The sequence below is a fragment of the Anoplophora glabripennis genome, unplaced genomic scaffold (genome assembly GCF_000390285.2).
Source record: "Anoplophora glabripennis isolate ALB-LARVAE unplaced genomic scaffold, Agla_2.0 scaffold82, whole genome shotgun sequence".
Lineage (NCBI taxonomy): Eukaryota > Metazoa > Arthropoda > Insecta > Coleoptera > Cerambycidae > Anoplophora > Anoplophora glabripennis.
This window is the reverse complement of record NW_019416227.1, coordinates 1374171-1392449: the sequence shown is the minus strand read 5'-3', so window position 1 is coordinate 1392449 and position 18279 is coordinate 1374171. Positions and strand designations below refer to the sequence as shown.

At 33.0% G+C, this 18279-nt stretch overlaps 1 protein-coding gene across 1 annotated transcript; it reads left to right on the top strand.

The window, feature by feature from the left end:
* The first annotated feature begins 13294 nt into the window (after positions 1-13294).
* On the top strand, positions 13295-14390 carry LOC108903441. The gene is made up of 3 exons (XM_018705620.1): positions 13295-13362; positions 13701-13823; positions 14025-14390. The coding sequence occupies exons 2-3, from the start codon at positions 13704-13706 to the stop codon at positions 14244-14246; spliced, it is 342 nt and encodes a 113-aa protein (XP_018561136.1). The 5' UTR covers positions 13295-13362; positions 13701-13703; the 3' UTR covers positions 14247-14390.
* The last annotated feature ends 3889 nt before the right edge of the window (positions 14391-18279 follow it).

The window sequence follows — 18279 nt, the reverse complement described above, 5'->3', positions numbered from 1 at the left end:
GACCGATCAAAATAACTCATTTAGAGGGAAAAAAAAAAGAAAATTGTTACCTGGACTTTTATAAGTGGAAATGGTAAAGGGGCTTATGATAAACGAAAAAACAAATAAATGCGTGAGCAGGGGCGGCGGAGGGTTGATTTGGGGGGTTGAAAAGTTATGAAAAATTGTATCATTGGGATTTCTAGCGAAAGTTGACGTCAAACAAAAAAGTATCCACTACAAAAGATCTTGCAAAAATCTACAACTTTTGTAGAGGTCACTTTTTAACATAACCTCAAAATTTCCGAGTAAAATGCGAAAAACAGGTTTTTTTCTGATTTTTCGTTTTTTATTTTTCATTTCCGCAAAAATAATTTAATTTTGACGAAACTTGGTGAAAGTATACCTTTCTCTGTCTTAAATAACCACAAATTTTTTTAGGTAAAAAAATCAAGAAGTTTCCGAGATATTCATTTTTTTCGACCTGAAACACTTTTTTTCAAAGAAAAATTCTACTTAAAAATTATCGTTCAGAGTTCTGCCGGTAATCATTTTTTTCGTTTTGACATATACTTTTTGGTGAAATAAAAAAATTTGTAATCACAGATCAAAAACATGCTCAAAAATGCAAAAAAAGTAAAAAATGACTTGCAGCAATGAATTCTTCAGTAATTGTTGATAATTTGTTTAAATTTAAAAAAAAATCAAAAACTGACTATACCATTCAATTGTACGGAAAAAAATACAAAAAGACTATCTCATTGTTTGACCCAAAACTATATTTGCACATTATTGCTATAAACATAGTGAAGTCGAATAGTGAATAAATAAAATAAATAATATTTTTGTTTCCGTAGGATCGATTAGTGTACTTATTTTTTTTTTAAGTTTGATGAATTCATAGATATACAGTGTGTCCAAGATAAATATGCTATAGCATTAGGATCTAGGAAACGGTGAGAGATATGGGGTGGCTCAGAATAGAAAAAAGTTGTGTTTTTTTATACCTAACAATATGCCGTTTAGAAAGTTTTAAAATTCCGGGTAGTTCCGGATATATCCGGAAAAAAACGAAATTTTGCAAAATTGTTTAATTTTTTTCTGGCTTTATTTGAAAACGAATTTTAAAATAAATTACATATTTACAGTGCCATTTTTTTCGCTCTATCCAATGGCGGCAACATTTTTGCAATTCGACTTTTCGTCTTCGACGGGCCATCATCGGGTACATTTTTTTAAATACTCTCCTCCAATAGATACAGGTATTTTGAAAGCGTTCAGAGCCGTACTCTGGAAAAATTTTTAATGGTAGTTAAAAACCTTTTTATACCGATTACAATAGTAATATCATCTAATACAGAATTAAAAATGACTAGATTTTGTCATACAAATAGCAGCGATATATTTTAAAAAATTTATCTGATGATGGCCCCTTGAAGACGTAACGTCGGATTGCAAAAATGTTGACGCCATTGGATAGACCGAAAAAAGTGGCAATGTAAATATGCAACTTATTTAAAATTCGTTTTCAAATGAAGCCAGAAAAAAATTAAACGATTTTACAAAATTTCGGATTTCCCGTCAACAGTAGACTTTGCAGTTAATACTTTCTATTGCTGAAATCTAGAATCATTCAGAGATAATTTATCATTTGTGCATTTGTAATTCGACTTAGATGTTTATAGCAATACTGTACAAAATTAAAGTTTTGGATCAAACAATGAGACACAGTTTTTTTTATTTTTTTCCGTAGATTTGAATGGTGCAATCAGCTTTTGAATGTTTTTTAATTTAAACAAATTATCAACAATAATAAAAATTCATTGTTGCAAGTCACTTTTATTTTTTTGCATGTTTGAGCATGTTTTTGAACTGTTATTGCAGATTTTTTTATTTCACCAAAAAGTATATGTCAAAACGAAAAAAATTAGATTACCGGCAGAATTCTTTGAAAAAAAAAAAGTGTTTCAGGCCGAAAAAAATGAATATCTCAGAAACTTCTTGATTTTTTTATATAAAAAAAATTTGAGGTTATTTAAGACAGAGAAGGGTATACTTTCACCAAGTTTCGTCAAAATTAAATTATTTTTGCGGAAATGAGAAATAAAAAAGGAAAAATCAGAAAAAACTGTTTTTCGCATTTTACTCGGAAATTTTGAGGTTATGTTAAAAAGTGACCTCTACAAAAGTTGTAGATATTTGCACGATCTACAACTTTTGTATTGGATACTTTTTTATTTGACGTCAACTTTCGCCAAAAATCCCAATGATACAATTTTTCATAACTTTTCAACCCCCCAAATCAACCCTCCGCCGCCCCTGCTCACGCATTTATTTTTTTTTAGGTTTATTATAAGCCCTTTTACCATTTCCACTTATAAAAGTCCAGGTAACAATTTTTTTTTCCCAAGTGAAATTTGGTTGGACTAAAAATTTTTATGATCACATCTATTCGAATGTTTATCCAGAGTGAGGACAACAAACTCAAACGACTGGGAGTAGATGATGGGAATCAAATATCAAATTGTAATCCCGCTCAGAAAAGTTGGTCGTCGACAGGGATTTTATGGGAGAGTCGCCGTATACTGATTCCGTTCCTAAGCTCGCAAAATATACTTACGCGTACTTCTCGTACACCAATATTTCATTTGAACTGCTCCCCACCAGAAGGACCATGAACGAGTGTACGTTTACCGACGACTTTTCTCTCACGTCATCCACGTTTTCCAGCGACGCGCAAAGCTCCAATCGTTTACCGTCAACCGACTTCTCCAAAGTCATCTCGTAGCGAGGAATACGTTCCACTTCCTCCACCAGCGCGTTGCCCATCGGGGGTTTCCTTTTGATGATCTACAAGAAAAGATCCGTGCCGTTATCGATTTTTTTTTACGGTTGCTCCTTACCAATTCCAGATCTCGAGGATTCGACTCTGCGATTTTCTTAAACGTGGTCTTTCCTGCGTTGACCAGCTGGTTGGACATCACGCTCCCGATCCCCGTGAGCTGTTTGCTGACGTACGGGGAGGTTTCCCAGAGTTTCGCGTGGAAACACTTGGCTAGAATTATGGCGTTCAACAAGGCGTTGTAGCAGTTCGGGCCTCTAGTCTCCAGGTATTCTATCAGGCACTTGGCTATTCTCTGTCCGTTGCGCATAATCGTTAGCGACTCGTTTAAGATCGAATGGTCCAGGATGTCTAGGTTGCCCAGAACGGCCTGTATAATGCTAAAATAATAATCTATTATTTATAGAGAAGACAGGCTAAATAAATTTAAATAAGTCAATTTTACACGTTCGATTTAGACAGGTCATGCTCAATATAATCGTGCTAATATGAAGAAAGTAGTAACTGGTACCGAACATTGATCTTCAGACCATAAGACGCCAGTGGACAATCCCTAATTATCAATTCGGTTTCAGAAGAAATACGTCAACTATTCATCGATTTGCAGTAACTTCAAATATTCACACCTCTGGAAAAGTTGGACCCCACAGCATTTCTAGATAATTATAATAGTCCAATTAAATTAGATTTTTACGTGCCAAAATTTAATTGATTAAAGAAAGACACTTAAAAATTAGGAAAAATTCCGTTGAATTGAATGAACTACTTCACCCTAGTTGAATGTTAGGGCTTCATTTTCAAAATGGCGTCCAAATTTCGCAAAAACAGTTGTTTTCATTTACTTCATTTACTAAATATGTTAGAAAAAAATAATTTATACAAAAGTTGTAGAACTTTTTATAACAAAAATTTTGAGCCCAGTCCAATATCAATTAATAAACAAATGTATTAGTTATTGGAAAAAACGCCTAAAATTCGCTTTTTTAAAACTTTTATACAGGGTGTCCCGAAATTTATGCAACAAAATTTGGGCATAGATCCTTAAGACAAATTTAGGGGACCCGTATTTTTTCTTTTTGCCAACTGGCCCCCTGTTTCGGAGTTACAGCCCCCTGAAATCTGTCCCTAGGAAGTTTTTTTTATATCTCAAAACCATGTTGTACGAGAATCACTAAATTTGGTATACAGGGGTTTTATGACATGTGGAATCTCACACTGCTTCCACTGTCTTTGGAACCAGAAAAATTTGGTTGCAAATTAGATTTTTTTAAAAATTATTAGTTAGCTAGAAAGCCATTGAATTTAGAAACTTTTTTGTCTCGATATTTGTTTCACAAATCGCAATGTTTTTGAGGAAAATTGCGAATCACGATATGCATTCGATCACATTTTGACATTTTTCTCGAAAACATTGCGTTTTACGAAAGTAATGAGACAAAAATTTAATGACTTTCTAGTGGACCGATAATTTTTAAGAAATTTAAATATGCGACCAAATTTTTTTGGCTCCAAAGACAATGGGGCCTACGAAAAATTGTCTTAAGGGGGTTCCCCGCCAAAAAACGTAGCACCATCAGATTTCACATGTCGTAAAACCCCTGTGTACCAAATTTAGTGATTCTCGTACAACAGGATTCTGAGATATAAAAAAAGACTATTCTTAGGGGCGGACTTCAGGGGGCTGTAACACCGAAATAGGGGGCCACTTGTCAAAAATAAAAAATACGAGTCCCCTAAATTTGTCTTAAGAATCTGTTACCAAATTTTGTTGCATGAATTTCGGGGCACCCTGTATATTTAAAACGAAAAAAGATTTTTTTTTTATAAAACTTTCAGAATATGTAGACCTTGGCAAGTAGAACAAGTGTACTTTTGTAAAATTGCAAAATATTTGATAGTTTTTGTAAAAATTAAGTTTTTCGAAAAAAAGACTTTTTTTTCAAGTTTCAATAAACCATACAGTAATCACTTACGTGACTCATCTTGGGCTTAGAAGTTTCTCTAGAATTGTACGTTACTGTGCAAATTGTGCGCGTAATGCAAAATAATTGGAAATATGCGAAAAATCTACCGAAACTTTGATTTATTTTTTCGGGTCGAAAAATATTAATCTTTTTCTTATCGTTGAAATTGAATTGGAATGGCATTAATGCCATTTTGACATTTGAAGGGTGACATTTTTTCACGAATTAAACAAAAGCGTTGTTCTATAACCAACAAGATCCGAGAATTGTTTTTTTCTCAAAAAACGCTACGACTTTATTTAATTATTATATTAGTCTGAAATTTACACATGTTGTAGTTGAATACTTTTACTTCAATATAAAAAGTAATCCACAATAATTGACGCCCTTTTTTTACAGTAAACTTAATTTTGTTGAGCCAATTAGAGGCCAATTATTGCGGACTATTTTTTATATTGAAGTAAAAGTATTCGGTGTTTTGAAAAAAAAAAAGAATTTTCTCCGCTCCTCTTGGTTGGTGATAGGACATTATTTTTTTAAATTCGTGGAAAAATATCAACTTTCAAATGGCAATAATGCCTTTCTGATTAAATTTCAACGATAAGAAAAAGATCTACATTTTTCGACCCAAAAAAAGAAGTAGAAGTTTCGGTAGATTTTTCGCATTATTTCCAATTATTTTGCAATACGCGTACAATTTGCACTCTTAGAGAAAATTTAAGTCCAAGGTGGGTCGCGTAAGTGCTTTACTGTATGATTTAATGAAACTTGAAAAAAATGTATTTTTTTCGAAAAACTCAATTTTTTCAAAAAACTATCACTTATTTTGCAATTTTACAAAAATATTTTTTTCGTTTTAAACAGAAATTTTAAAAGTGCGATTTTTAGTAGTTTTTTTGCAATAACTAATACATTTGTTTATAATTGACATAAGCCTGGTTTCAAAATGTTTGTTATAAAAAATTCTACATGTTTTCTATAAAACATTATTTCCGAAAAATTTTAGTTTAAAAAAAATGATTTTTCGAAACTTTGGACGCCATTTTGAAAATTAAGCCCTAACCTAACATTCACCTGTGGTAAAGTAGTTCATTAAACTTTACGGAATTTTTCCTAATTTTTCCAGTGTATCATAAAGCAACAAAATAGAACCCATTAAGGTAAGATTACAAAAATTTTCCCAATCTACAACCTGTTTGTAAATCAAGAAACATCACTGAACGACCTCACAGAAACTACCTCATATTTACCATCTGGGGAATCATAAGTGACCAACAATTGTGAATAAAATTAACCCTTGTAAATATTGTATACTCATTGAACAGTGCTCTAGTCATAACTGTGTAATACTGGTTCAAGGACTTCGGTTGATGGGCAAAAAAACAATTCACATGAAAGTGTATTAAAAAATAAAACCGGTACTCACCAATTGACCTTCATATCCCATGTCTTGATCTTCCCGTTTAGTGGAAAACGAATGGTGTTCCTATTGGAGTTCTTGTTGAGGAGGTTCAGGGTCTTCTTGTCGTTGACTCGGAGGCGCATGGGAGCGAACTCCTGGCACTTGGAGATGAGAGCCAGAATCTGCATTAAAATTTCCGTCCCAGATATCTAACGATTAGTTTTGAATTAAATTCAAGAGAAGATCGAACACTTCCTCAACTTACTTGCGTGAACAACTTCATGGTTTCGAAGGCGACGTAATACTTCGCCATAATTTTCCCGGTAACGTTCGGAGTGATAACGATATTCTGATCTATAGTTATCATGCCGCTCTTCACCAGCTTGTTCAGATCGATTTGGCACATTTCTGAAACACCGATCGATTAATCAGACCTTTAAACGATTGCGAGATTTGGGTTGGTTACCCAGAAGCTTTTTGTCGATCTGTTCCTGGGTGTAGCCGACATTTATCCCGTAATGATGAGGGTTTTTCCTGGCCCTAACGTAAAGGAAGGTGGATGACAACCACTGCATCGCCACATCCAACTCGGTGATGGTCCTCAAGACTATCTCGGCGTTCAAATGTTCCGTCAAGTGTCGGTGGAGGTTCGATTCTATGGGTTGTCCGCAAGTTACCAATTTTTCGAATTTATGCTATAATTTGAAGGAGAAACTCTTCAGCTGTACACTTATTTATTGCTTTACGAGCCAGAGTTCATTTTTGAATAAAATTACGGTCAATTAAAGCGGATGCAAATAATAAAGAGAACAAATGTGATACAATTTCAAAGTGAGATATAACAGAAAACTATTAAAATAGTTAAATAATACGATTGAAAATTACATATAACTACCGTCTAACAATATTAATTGTAGAAAGTGACAAAAAAATTTAAGATCAAGATTATCTACCGGGGTCTGGGCTATCTTGAAATAAAATTTCATGGACTTGAGGAGGATTTCTGACTTTGATATTAGCTTATTGAAGAAAAAAGGCGGAAAATACATTAAAACCGCTTGAGACATCACCTATACGAGCCCAGGCTCATAATAGTTCGGCCGGTAATAATTTGTAACTATATTTTTGAAGATAATATTAAACTTAAAACAAAGGTGCAAAATTTAATCAAAACTATTACAACTATATTCAAAACTATACTTTTAAGTAGCTGAAACTGAAAATTATAATTAAATTACGTAAAGAAACAAATCAGTATAACAAAAAATGTATTTCACGTGGTAGGTCATAATAGTTCGGCCGCTTATCGTAATTGCCATGAAATCGAGCTGACTAGTTAAAACAAAGCAATTATGAAATATATCAACAAGACAGCTGTCAGTATTAGTTTCAAATCATATTTAAAGCATAATGCCTCGTGGTAAGCCCTTAAGTAAAGATTTTCGTTTGTCCATCATTAATGCCCATAAGAAAGGTATTTCGGCACGTCGAATTTCAGTTTCTCATTCTGTGCCGCGTTCTACCGTTCAAGACATTATCAATTTATATAAAACTACTAATGGAGTTGATCAAAAAATTAAAACCGGCCGACCATCTACAATTACAGAAGCAAATAAAAGAGCTTTACGGAGAATTGTGAAAACAAATCGGAGATCTAACACTAAAGAGATAACTGTTTTATGGAGAGAAAGTATAGCCAAGGATATTTCGTTGTCTACAACTAAAAGGACTATTAGAAAAATAGGATACAAATTTTATAAGGTAAAATTTATTCGTTTTTTTTTTGGTGAAACTGTTGGCATCCAATTTTTTTTTAACAGGCAAAAGAAAAGCCACTACTGACAACTTTACAAAAACGCAACAGACTAAAGTGGGCTCGGGAACATCAGAACTGGACTCAAAGACAGTGGTACAATATAATTTGGAGTGATGAGTCCAAGTTTGATGTTTGTGTGGGCGACTCCCGTAAAAGGGTGTTACGAACATCCAGCGAAGCATTCCATAATGACTGTCTAGTAAAAAAAGTAAAGTTCCCAGCATCAGTCATGATATGGGGTTGTATGTCTGCAAAAGGAGTGGGCAAATTACACTTCATCGATGGAATTGTTAACGCCCAAAAATATAAGGAGATATTGGAAGCAAGTTTTTTACCATCTATCGCGCAATGTGCAGCCGATGACGGTGACTTCATGTTCCAACAGGATGGTGCACCTTGCCATACTGCGAAAACTGTGAAGACGTGGTTTCAAGAACATAACATTCCTGTTCTAAAATGGACGTCTTCTAGTCCAGATTTGTCTCCAATCGAGACACTTTGGCACAACATGAAGAAGCAACTTCGAAAAAATCCAGCGCGGACAGTACCCGAATTAAAAGCTACTTTGCAAAATGTATGGAATAATATTCCACCAGAAGAGTGTGCACGACTTGTGGATACAATGCCCAGTAGAATTAAGGCGGTTATTGCTAATAAAGGCGACGTAACGCAATATTAGGTTTTGGCCGAACTATTATGACCCACCACGTGAAATACATTTTTGGTTATACTGATTTGTTTCTTTACGTAATTTAATTATAATTTTCAGTTTCAGCTACTTAAAAGTATAGTTTAGAATATAGTTGTAATAGTTTTGATTAAATTTTGCACCTTTGTTTTAAGTTTAATATTATCTTCAAAAATATAGTTTCAAATTATTACCGGCCGAACTATTATGAGCCTGGGCTCGTACGTATAAATCTACCGTATATGAAAAATGGTTGTATCGAGAATTAAAAAAAAGCATTTTGAAGCTCTAAGATTTTAGTTTTTAGATCTTTCGGTCGAACATTTTTTAGAAGCTACGGTTATCATGAAATTCAAAGAAATAGCGCGACAAAAAAGTTTTGCAAATTTTTTTATTTTTTTTCCGTGTTCACGGACTTGAAAAAATGTTTTTCAGCTGGACCAGATAGCTTGTTTATTCAGCTTCAATTTCCTCTTTTTAAATTTCGATACGACGATTATTCATCGAAATATTTGACTTTTAATCATCGATATCTCGTCGACGAATGGTCGTACAGAGAATTGAAGAGCAGTTTCGAAAACTGTAATAAATGTCCTATAACATGTTGCCGCAACTTTTCGTCTTTTACACGAATTTTAAAAAACGGGAAAAAAAGGGTAATTTATGTTTTTTTAGAAAATTGACGGCTAAATTAGAAATATTCACGAAATGACTAATGTTAAGCATGACTTTTACAGTTCGATATACCCAGAAGAACCCTGTGAAATTTCATTTTGATCTAACGAACCGTCTCTTTGTTTCAAACTTTTGAAAAAAATTAAAGGGTCGCGATTTTTGAGCTTAAACACTTCATAATCATGATTAAAATGGAAAAAACATTTTTTTTTCGAAAAATTTTCGAAATTTTGTTTCAGAAGAAAAAGGGTAGTTTTGAAGAAAAACTGTTTTTTAAGTGATTACAGACTGCACAAAAATTAATTAGAAATTTGTCTTGGATTTTGTTTTCTTCAATGTCCGGGAGGTTGTCCAAAAAAAAGTTATTTGCGGTAAAAATGTAGGAAAACGTAAAAAAAAATGTTTTTCCATTTTAATCATGATTATGAACTGTTTAAGCTCAAAAAACGTGACCCTTTAATTTTTTTCAAAAGTTTGACTGATTGAAACAAAGAGAGGGTTCGTTAGATCGAGATGAAATTTCACAGGGTTCTTCTGGGTATATCGAACTGTAAAAGTCATGCTTAACATTAGTCATTTCGTGAATATTTCTAATTTAGCCGTCAATTTTCTGAAAAAACATAAATTACCCTTTTTTAAAATTCATGTAAAAGACGATAAAAAAAAATCTGAAAAGTTGTGGCAGCATGTTATAGGAAATTTATTACAGTTTTCAAATCTGCTCTTCAATTCTCTGAACGACCATTTGTCGCCGAGATATCGATGATTGAAGACATTAAAAGTCCGATATTTCGATGAAGAATGGTCGTATCGAAATTAAAAAAAAAAGAATTTAAAGCTGAATAAACAACCTATCTAGTCCATGCAATGGCTTAGCTGAAAAAAATTTTTCCAAGTCCGTGAACTCGGAAAAAAAATTTGCAAAATTTTTTTATCGTGCTATTTCTTAGAATTGCATGATAACCGTATCTCCTAAAAATTTTCGACCGAAAGATCTAAAAACTAGAATCTTAGATCTTCAAAATGTTTTTTTTTTAATTCTCGATACGACCATTTTTCACTTAAATACAGTCTGTCAAAAATCACGGAAAAATTTCGGAAATTCTTTTGACCCTTTAATTGTTTGGTTTAGTGTATAAAAAAATGAAAGTAATGAATTTTTTTATTTCAAAATATTCGAATTGTGAATTGCTTACACCCCTTTAAAAAAATGTTTCATTCAAAATGTCACGCTCTGCCCATTACCTTTACATCATTTGAACTTTGCAGCGTGCATATATGTAAAACGTCCCGCGCGTTGTAATTTTTCCGTCTCGTTTGGAAATTTACGACCGCGCCGTAATGGGCCAGTTCGGACTGTCATGTCAGTAGGTTCGATTCTTCGGTATCTCAAACTGACAATTAACGTTACGTTACCATCCGCGTCTGATATTGATATTAAAAGTCTTCACGTATTATGCATCTGCATGCATTTCGCAACTGCGGGCCATCGAGAACGATAATTTGCATTCATTCATCATACATGCGGGCACGTAGGTTTAAAATCGTCAGTTCGTAATTGGGTGCCTACCACAACAACGCTTTTTTCAGATTTAAATTAATTAAATGCCGTTTTAGATTTAAATTCGCAAATGTACCTTTTTACGTAGGTAATATCCTCCTACGCCTTTTTTTCATATTACTTTGGGAACAGTTCTTGAAATTTTATACGTATTTCCGATACGATGATTATTCACAGTGGATATTTTTATCATAATAATTATTCATAATAATATTCAGATATCAATGTGGGAACAATACAGGGACTTTACGGAGGATGTGCAATGATCTTGAAGTGTGCAATAACCATATTAAATGAGATATTTTCGTATAATTAATATTGCGGAAGGCCTATAATATTTACATATGGTGTTCAGATGCCGTTTTAATTACTCGCGAACTTCATTGTGATACATTCTACCCCTTCGACTAGAGCAAGCAAGGCATATTAGTTATGTTTGTTACAAAGATCATAACAGCGATCATTATACAGGGTGATTCAGGAGCCAAAAAAAAAATTTGAATGTACAGGGCACTGTAACAAAAAATTGAAAGAATTTATTTTCCAAGGAAAGAAACAAATAAAATTTTAAGTATAACACCTATTTTATATCAACAAATTCAGTTGTTTTTGCCGCTATTGTACTATTAATGAATAAAATTAGTTTGTGGTTTTAATTAATAATAAACTAATTTGACATTACCTGACGTTACAACAATTGTTCAAATTTTTGTCCACCGACGTGTAAACCCAGTTTCTATGAACTAATACAAATGTCTTGCTTAACCATAACACAAATGTTATCTTCCTTCATCATAAATTAAAACGATATCCATCAACTTCCGAGTTGCTATACACGTAAACTATTTTTGACACTTGAATAACTAATGTAAACACTATCGCAAAAAAGTAAATAATAACATCGGATTTCAGTATTCAACAGTTTTTTTCTCGGAAACTACAAGGATTTTACAAAAAATAGTTTTACGATATTGACTCCATTTTTTATTACGCTTTCCCAAATTGTTTTGGATAAATTGTCTATCACCCTGTATTGAGTATTTGCAATGCCATGACATTTTTATTTAATTCTATATCATTTGAAAGTAGAAAGCCAATTCATTAGGGGCTTTTAATATTATAAACTGTAATAAATTGCATTAGTTTTTAAACTGCATTTTAATTATTATTATTATTTACACCTACACTGGGCGACGTAAATTGTGGCACCAGGAATTAGCCTGGTAAGTTGTATCAGCGCACTATTAGCATTACCGGTTGTTATATTAAAACAATTGTTAAAGAGCGACAATGGAAAATAATTTAGTAAAACAGATTGCTTTTGTATGACTTAGTAACGTGTTATTTTAAAGTCACCATATTTTATTTTATATCACGGTGGATGAAGCGTCGAATATTAAAAAAACATTAAAAAAATTACATGATACTAATTGTAGATAAAACTAATTTGTTTTAAAATAATAACTTTTTCGTTTTAAAAGTCTTATATAAAACGAAAAATAAATAAAGATACTAATCTTGTATGAAATATTTTTTAAAAATCGCCTCAAGTTTTTATAAACAATATGTTACTACTTTGTACAGCAGTTGATGAAGATATTGATCTAGTTTAGCTTAACTATACTAACTACTGTTACTACATAAAGTAGATAGGGACATACTTAGAAAAGTGTACAGGTAATATTAAAAAGTTATAAAATTCTAAAAAAAATTACGATATGTTTCTACATTTTTTTAATTCAGCTATTTCAGCAGCCAACCGGTGCTAGGCATACTATATTAATCCAAAGTAAATAAAATATATAAGATATAAAACCTTGGATTGTAACAAAAGTACAATTTTTCGCAGGTCAGTAGACCTGGCCAATTCGAGTATAATTATAACCCTTCTAGCACCCTTCTAAATACAGCGTCATAATGAATCTATTGTGATATGGAAGTGCAAGTAGGTAGACAAATCAATTTTTAATACACGAGCAGGAAAATTTTAGATATGAGAAAACTAAACAAATTATTTTACCAATTTAATATGAAGAAACAAAATCTCTTGTGGTACCGTCATGTTTTTTAAATCTTAATAACATTTCATTTTTTCACAATTACTAGGCTGTTTTTTTGTGTGAGATATCGGACGCCCGACAACCTTAAGAATGAAACACCCTGTAGAAAGGACTTGTCAGAACGCGAGATGAGCTTGAACGTTAGCTTTGCATAAAAAAATCGCTTTCGCTGAGTAATCGCGTCTGTTTTGCAAAGCGAAAAGGGTGGGGTAGCGGGGGAGGACGCACGTCCTTGCCTGTTTATGATGGAAGTATAAAGACCGCGGGATGTTTCTAGTCGATTACTCATAAATTCGAACGAATCCGTGAACCTACAGTGACCAGTGGCCAGAATTTTTTAAATTTTCGGAAATAAATATCGTTATACTTAAAAAAAGTAAGTGCATACGTAGAACATATAAAAATAACAGCGTGTGTCATGATTGTGTGCCAAAAAGGAAACATTTTTTTTTAATGTAAATTGGTGAGAAAGTGTCATTCTTTATAAAAATTGTGGTCACATTTAAATCTGCATTGAAAACAAAAAAAGTATTAAAGTTTTATAAAAAATGATATTTTCTTATAAATTCACACATAAAAAAAATTTCCTCTTTTGACGACACAATATTGAGGCACATTGTATAAAAATATAATTTTAGCCACATTGAAAAAAAAAAACAAAATGAAACATATGCATTGTATTTTTCTCATTCAAAAAAACGTTTCGTTTTCAGAAAATGCGTGTTATCTCTTCTATGATGATTCCGTTGTGCATTTCCACAATCTTATTTGCATCGACATTGGCAGCGCCTCAGTTTACAGCGCAAAGGCAATTTATTAACGAAGCACCAACTCCAGTTAAGTCCATTTAAAAGTTATAATTTTCTACAAACTGTCCTTATATCATTTTTAACGTTTTAACCAACCAAGCACGTCTCCAAAACCGAATTATTTGTAATATTCTACTCAAATACGACCATTTTTTATTAACACCTTGTTACGCCATTGCCCAAAATTTCGCACCACTCACTCAACCACCTTTTCTTTTAATTTTTCAGTATGAGTACCAATACAAAGTGGACAACCCCCCGACTAACACATTTTTCGGCAAGAACGAAGCTGGGGATGCCGCTGGAAGGGTCTCGGGGTCCTACTACGTCTATCTCCCGGACGGCAGGCTCATGACCGTCGACTACGTGGTGAACGGAGATTCTGGATTCGTTCCCAAGATAGTTCTATCGAATCAAGCGACCCCTTACCGCGGGGTCTTCCAGGGCTAGTCTCGCGCGGTGTCCTGCCAAGAAATACAACGCTTCGCTTTCCAAAAAGACCGCATTCTAAGTAACGCACATAAAAGTGTAGCCAAAAATTTATTTTTTTTATAATGAAAGTATGAATCGCAATAAACAATTTTCTTGTGTCTACATTTTCTCTATTAGACCGATCAAAATAACTCATTTAGAGGGAAAAAAAAAGAAAATTGTTACCTGGACTTTTATAAGTGGAAATGGTAAAGGGGCTTATAATATACGAGAACGACGGTTGAAAAGTTATGAAAAATTGTATCATTGGGATTTCTGGAGAAAGTTGACGTCAAACAAAAAAGTATCTAATACAAAAGTTGTAGATCACGCAAAAATCTACAACTTTTGTAGAGGTCACTTTCTAACATAACCTCAAAATATAAGAGAAAAATGCGAAAAATAGTTATTTTTCTGATTTTTTGGTTTTTATTTCTCATTTCCGCAAAAATAATTTAATTTTGACGAAACTTGGTGAAAGTATAACTTTCTCTGTCTTAAATAACCATATTTTGTTTAAATAAAAAAATCAAGAAGTTTCTGAGATATTCATTTTTTCCGGCCTGAAACACTTTTTTTTCAAGGAAAAATTCTACTTAAAAAAATCATTCTACAGAGTTCTACCGGTGATCATTTTTTTCGTTTTGACATGTACTTTTTAGTGAAATAAAAAAATTTGTAATGACAGTTCAAAAACATGCTCAAAAATGCAAAGAAAATAAGTGATTTGCAGCAATGAATTTTTCAGTAATTGTTGATAATTTGTTTAAATTAAAAAACGTTCAAAAACTGATTACACCATTCAATTCTACGGAAGAAAAATAAAAAAAAAAACTGTCATTGTTTGACCCAAAACTATTTTTGTACAGTATTGCTATAAAGATAATGAAGTCGAATAGTGAATAAATAAAATAAATAATAATTTTTTTTCCGTAGGATCGATTAGTGTACTTATTTTTTTAAAATTTTGATGAATTTATAGATATTCAGTGTGTCCAAGATGAGGATGGGTTAGCATTAGGATCTAGGAAACGGTAAGAGATACGGGGTGGCTCAGATTAGAAAATAGTTGTGTTTTTTTTATACGTAATACCTATGCTGTTTAGAAAGTTTCAAAATTCCGGGTACTTAGTTCCGGAGATATACGGAAAAAAAACGAAATTTTGCAAGTTTTTAGCTTGTTTTAGCTATAATTTAAAATTTTTCCTGAGTACGGCTCTGAACGCTTTCAAAATATCTATTGAATGAAGTCATAACAATATAAAAGTCAATACCGCACAAAATATCCAACAATTTTGTACTACTGTTAGCAATACTAATTAGAAATAATAAAATATTTCATAAATTCATATTATTTTTTTATTAGGTACAACTTTTTAAATTATGGAATAAAAAAATGTTAGATATTTTGCGCTGTATTGACTTTTATTCTCTCCTCTCTCTCTCTCTCCTCCAATAGATATAGGTATTTTGAAAGCGTTCAGAGCCGTGCTCAGGAAATTTTTTTAATGATAGCTAAAAACCTTTTTAAGCGATTACAATAGTAATATCATCTAATACAGAATTAAAAATGACTAGATTTGGATATAAAAATAGCAGCGATATATTTAAAAAAATTAATCTGATGATGGCCCCTCGAAGACGTAACGTCGAATTGCAAAAATGTTGACATCATTGTATAGAGCGAAAAAAGTGGCAATGTAAATATGCAACTTATTTAAAATTAGTTTTCAAATGAAGCCAGAAAAAAAATTAAACGATTTTGCAAAATTTCGGGTTTTCGGATTTCGCGTCAACAATAGACTTTGCAGTTAATACTTTGTATTGCTGAAATCTCAAATTATCCAGAGGTACTTAATCATTTGTGCATTTGTAATTCGACTTAGATGTTTATAGCAATACTGTACAAAAATAAAGTTTTGGGTCAAACAATGAGACACAGTTTTTTTTAATTTTTTCCGTAGAATTGAATGGTGTAATCAGATTTTGAACGTTTTTTAATTTAAACAAATTATCAACAATAACTGAATAATTCATTGTTACAAGTCACTTTTTTTTTGCATTTTTGATCATGTTTTTGAACTATTATTGCAGATTTTTTTATTTCAGTAAAAAGTACATGTCAAAACGAAAAAAAATTATCACCGGTAAGAACTCTGTAGGATGATTTTTTTAAGTAAAATTTTTCTTTGAAAAAAAGTGTTTCAGGCCGGAAAAAATGAGTATCTCAGAAACTTCTTGATTTTTTTATCTAAAAAAATTTGAGGTTATTTAAGACAGAGAAAGGTATATTTTCACTAGGTTTTGTCTAATTTAAATTATTTTTGCGGAAATGAGAAATAAAAAACGAAAAAACCTGTTTTTCGCATTTTTCTCGGAAATTTTGAGGTTATGTTAAAAAGTGACCTCTACAAAAGTTGTAGATTTTTTCATGATCTACAACTTTTGTATTAGATACTTTTTTGTTTGACGTCAACTTTCGCCAGAAATCCCAATGATACAATTTTTCATAACTTTTCAACCCCCCAAATCAACCCTCCGCCGCTCCTGCACACGCATTTTTTTTTAGGTTTATTATAAGCCCTTTTACCATTTCCACTTATAAAAGTCCAGGTAACAATTTTTTTTCTCCAAGTGTAATTTGGTTGGACTATATTTAAGGTATTAGAAGATAGTTGTAATATATAGGGTGGCTCGTTAATAGATACCTATCTAAGTGTAGAAAATGAATAGTGGTTTGTTATGTACAAATAAAAGTACATAGATGGCGCGACGAACTAAACAATAATAATAATCTCAAAATAAATTTTGATTTTCCTTTTCTAAGTTAATTTGTGCTGGTTAAAAGCGTAATAAAACTTATTTTGTCATGTGGCTGATGTGCCTGTTGCCACATTTTTTTATATAAATGAACCAAGCCAAATGAAATAATAAAAAAACAAGTTAATTAAAATGGAATCTCTATCACTCTTTGAAGTTGAACAAAATTATTTAACTTAATAATAAAAATTGACCTATAACTCGAAATTAATTTCGAAGAAGTTAAAAATGTGCATTTAAATAAAAAAAATACCACAAATATTTCGAACCCAGCAGTTTTTTCAAAACTGTACGTAACACGAAAGCTGCAGAAAGAGATAAAAGAAGCGTACGTCACTCTCACAAGCTTAAAAAAAAGTCACTCTCACAAAACTTAAAAAACTCACCTTATCCTCGTTGGTGGTGAGGATCAGCGCCGTGGCGGAGGTGTCGAACTGCGGCCTCCCCGCTCTCCCGATCATCTGGTGGATGGCGGTCTCGGTGTAGTCCCGGAAGCCGCCCGCGTCGTAGCACTTGGTGGACTTGACGACGACGAGATGTGCCGGCAGATTGACCCCCATCGCCAGCGTGCTGGTGGTCACCAGCACCGGCAGTTCGCCGTTGCGGAAGAGGTTCTCGATGGCGTGCCTGGTCTCCGGGATCATTCCTGAAAAAAAAGCCGAATAAACCATTCGAACTGGATAGCTTCTTCGCGGGACAACCTGGACACAAAAATAAAAATAAGGATAAGGATTTCCTTTCCTTACCTGCGTGATGATACCCGACGCCGTGCTTGATGGTGGCCTTCGCTTTGGTGTCGGAGATGAGGTTGGCGACGTTCGTTAGCTTCCGCGTCTGATCCTCGTCGAGGTGGATCTTCAGCGAGTGAAGCAGATGATTGGCCGCCATCTCCACGCTTTTTCTCGTGCTGCAAAATATCTGCGAGGAACATAAAAATGTACAAGGTGTATCAGAAGAGGAACCCAGAAATCTCAAAGATATCGAAATACGAGAAATTTTTTTTAAATCGAAAAAATACCCATTTAACTCACTAGAGTTGGTTTTCCCTCCGAATACTGCATTATGAGCGACGGCAACTTGTAATTCAAAGATATGTCGAACTTAAAAGGCGACGTCGTCTTGGAGTTGAAGCTGTAGCCGTAAACTACCTTCTTTAATTTCACAGGTCGCATCTCCTCAGAAAACCTACACA

What these genes read in the sequence shown, in the direction of transcription:
- LOC108903441 (XM_018705620.1), top strand. Translation starts at nt 13,704, where the DNA reads ATGCGTGTTATCTCTTCTATGATGATTCCGTTGTGCATTTCCACAATC. An exon ending in TTAACGAAGCACCAACTCCA is followed by an intron (nt 13,824 to 14,024) that starts GTTAAGTCCATT and finishes TTAATTTTTCAG; the next exon opens with TATGAGTACCAATACAAAGT.